Here is a 3,084-nt window from a genome sequence, read left to right as displayed (position 1 = left end):
AGCAACCCCATCCCTAAAAAACTTTCTCAGCAATAGGATGGTTCTACCCTTTCGACTCTACTTTTATAATATATATATTTAGATATATATAATATATATAGATATATATATATATATATATATATATATATATATATATAATATATATTTAGATATATATATTTAGATATATAGATAATATATATATATATATATATTTATATATATAGATAATATATAGATATATATCTATATATATTATATATATATATATATATATATATATATATATATATATATATATATATATATATTAAGATTATATATATATATGGTGTGTGTGTGTGTGTGTGTGTGGTGGTCTTATCACATCACCGTGATTCATATATACGCATTGAGCTACAAATGTCTTTAATACCTAATTCGTCTAACTCGGAAATTAATAATTTTTCTATATGTTAACCGAAGAGGATATAATTAGTTGAATAATTTCGTCGGCTCACGGGCGCGAACCTAGGAACCAAGCAATCAGGACGTACAGTGAAGCGCTCTAACCACAAGGCTATCAACTATAAAAATTACCCCATTGGTTAGCATATATGAAAATATATAATTCCGAGGTAGCTGCGAATCAGATATTAAAGGGCATTTGTAGCTTAATGCGAGATATATATATATATATATATATATATATATATATATATATATATATATATATATATATATATATATGTGTGTGTGTGTGTGTGTGTGTGTGTGTGTGGTGTGTGTGTATAATAGTGCAAAAGACAAAATTAAATACTTAATTTGTTATATGCATCAAGTAGTACTCACTGTAATCCCTACATTGAAATCATAGTAACTAGTCTTAAAGTACATAATCTATATGAAAAATATATGGTTCCTCTCAAATCTACTGAGATTCTTGTCGCTGCTTAATTGCAAATATTTTTATGGAGAGAGAGAGAGAGAGAGAGAGAGAGAGAGAGAGAGAGAGAGAGAAAGAAATACTTTGCGTTCGATGGTGATTTGACAGACTGTATATCATGTTTATTAGAACATTATTAAAATGTAACACTTATTCGAAAAATTCAGAAAAAGAGGAATTCGACAAATTCTGCAAAAGTGGAATATTCGACAAATTTCGCAAAAGGGGAATATTCGACAAATTCCGCAAAAGGGGAATATTCGACAAATTCCGCAAAAGGGGAATATTCGACAAATTCCGCAAAAGGGGAATATTCGACAAATTTCCCAAAAGGGGAATATTCGACAAATTCCGCTAAAAGGGGAATATTCGACAAATTCTTCAAAGGGAGAATATTCGACAAATTCCCCAAAAAGAGAATATTCGACAAATTCCCCCAAAAGGAGAATATTCGACAAATTTCGCAAAATGGGAATATTCGACACATTCCCCAAAGAAGGGAATATTCGAAAAATTCCGCGTAAGGGGAATATTCGACAAATACCGCAAAAGGGGAATATTCGACAAATTCCCCCAAAAGAAGAATATTCGAAAAATTCCCCAAAAAGGGGAATATTCGACAAATTCCCCAAAAGGGGAATATTCGACCAAATATTCGACTAATTCCACAAAAGGGGAATATTCGACAAATTCCGTAAAAGGGGAATATTCGACAAATTCCAGAAAAAGGGGAATATTCGACAAATTCCCAAGTTAATGCGGCTGCTGAGTTACAAGTAACTGTTTGACAACCTTTAACCATTAATGGATAGTTTGCACACTATGACAAACGGTTATATTTCGCCCATTATCCTTTACATCAGTGGTTCTTAACCTGGGGGGCGTCAGTGATTTCCAGGGGGGCCATGAGCCCCAGGTGAAAAGAAGTTTTTCCATTTATGGGTTATTTTCATGAAAAGAGCATGGAATCCGAACATGAAGCCTTGCTTTTTAACACGAACGTACGATGGCTATCAAAAGGGAACATGCTTGGACGGCTTTATGAGCTACGAGAAGAAGTAGCAATATTTTTAGATTCACAGCAGAAGGCAGACTTTCATGACAATTTCCAATCTGAAGGCTTTCAGATAACTTTAGCTTACCTAGTGGACATTTTTGAAGCATTGAATGCTGTGAACCTTAAACTACAAGGGAAAAGCATCAACATCATCACGCACCATGACACCATTCGAGTCTTCATGGCCAAACCCAACCCCCGGAAATGTCGGGTTCAGCAGGGAAATGCAGCCAGTTTTAGGAACTTGGATTCTGCTCTCGCTGACAGTAACCTCGTCTCTGATTCAAAGCAACAAATAATCACTCATCTAAGTGACTTCAAAGCAGAATTCATCAGATACTTCCCAGATATAGATGACAAGCGTGAAGCCTGGAAATTCATCAGGAACCCATTTCAATGTGAAGAAGCTGATGTTGCTGATGAAGTCCAAGAAGAGTTCCTAGAATTGAAGTTCAACTCTACAGCTAAAGAAGACTTCAAAGATATGGATTTGGAGACGTTCTGGGTCAAATACCTTCCTGTTTACCCCCTGATCTCACATCAGGCTCTTCGGATTCTAACAATGTTTGGATCCACATATCTATGTGAAACTGGATTTTCCACGCTCGTTGCTATCAAAACCAAGTACAGAAACCACCTGAACGTTGAAGGGGACTTACGTTGTGCACTCTCAAGCATTCGACCACGTATTCAAGATCTGGTAGCTAAGAAGCAGTGTCAAATATCTCACTAACCATGTATTCAAGATCTGGTAGCTTAGAGCAGTGTCAGATATCTCACTAATGTAATTCATGATTGGTCAATTGACTAAAAAGCCATTTTTATTCATTTTCTTTTTAAATCTGGGAGTGAAATTTGTCTATAGATGCAAGGGGGGCGTGGAGGGAAAAAGCTGTTCCTAGAGGGGGCGTGGTAGTAAAAAGGTTAAGAACCACTGCTTTACATTTCAGTCAAACTGTGTCAAAAGAGCTAAAAATAGCTTACGCATCCTTTTCTTAATAAATGCACGCTGTTCTCCTACTTATGTACATTAACTACACCGTCATCTATCATTCAGCAAAACAAGAAACATGAAAAAAATTAGAGTAATAAAGAAGAGAAATTACGAAGAATGATGAGC

The 3,084-nt window shown here is 35.1% G+C and overlaps 1 protein-coding gene across 1 annotated transcript; it reads left to right on the top strand.

Annotated features, from left to right (window-relative positions):
* The first annotated feature begins 1,932 nt into the window (after nt 1-1,932).
* Nucleotides 1,933-2,697, top strand: LOC135214227 (zinc finger BED domain-containing protein 5-like). Its single transcript, XM_064248289.1, has one exon. The coding sequence runs from the start codon at nt 1,933-1,935 to the stop codon at nt 2,695-2,697; it is 765 nt and encodes a 254-aa protein (XP_064104359.1).
* The last annotated feature ends 387 nt before the right edge of the window (nt 2,698-3,084 follow it).

The sequence above is a fragment of the Macrobrachium nipponense genome, chromosome 45, assembly GCF_015104395.2.
Source record: "Macrobrachium nipponense isolate FS-2020 chromosome 45, ASM1510439v2, whole genome shotgun sequence".
Classification (NCBI taxonomy): Eukaryota; Metazoa; Arthropoda; class Malacostraca; order Decapoda; family Palaemonidae; genus Macrobrachium; species Macrobrachium nipponense.
This window is presented reverse-complemented; position numbering and strand designations above follow the sequence as displayed.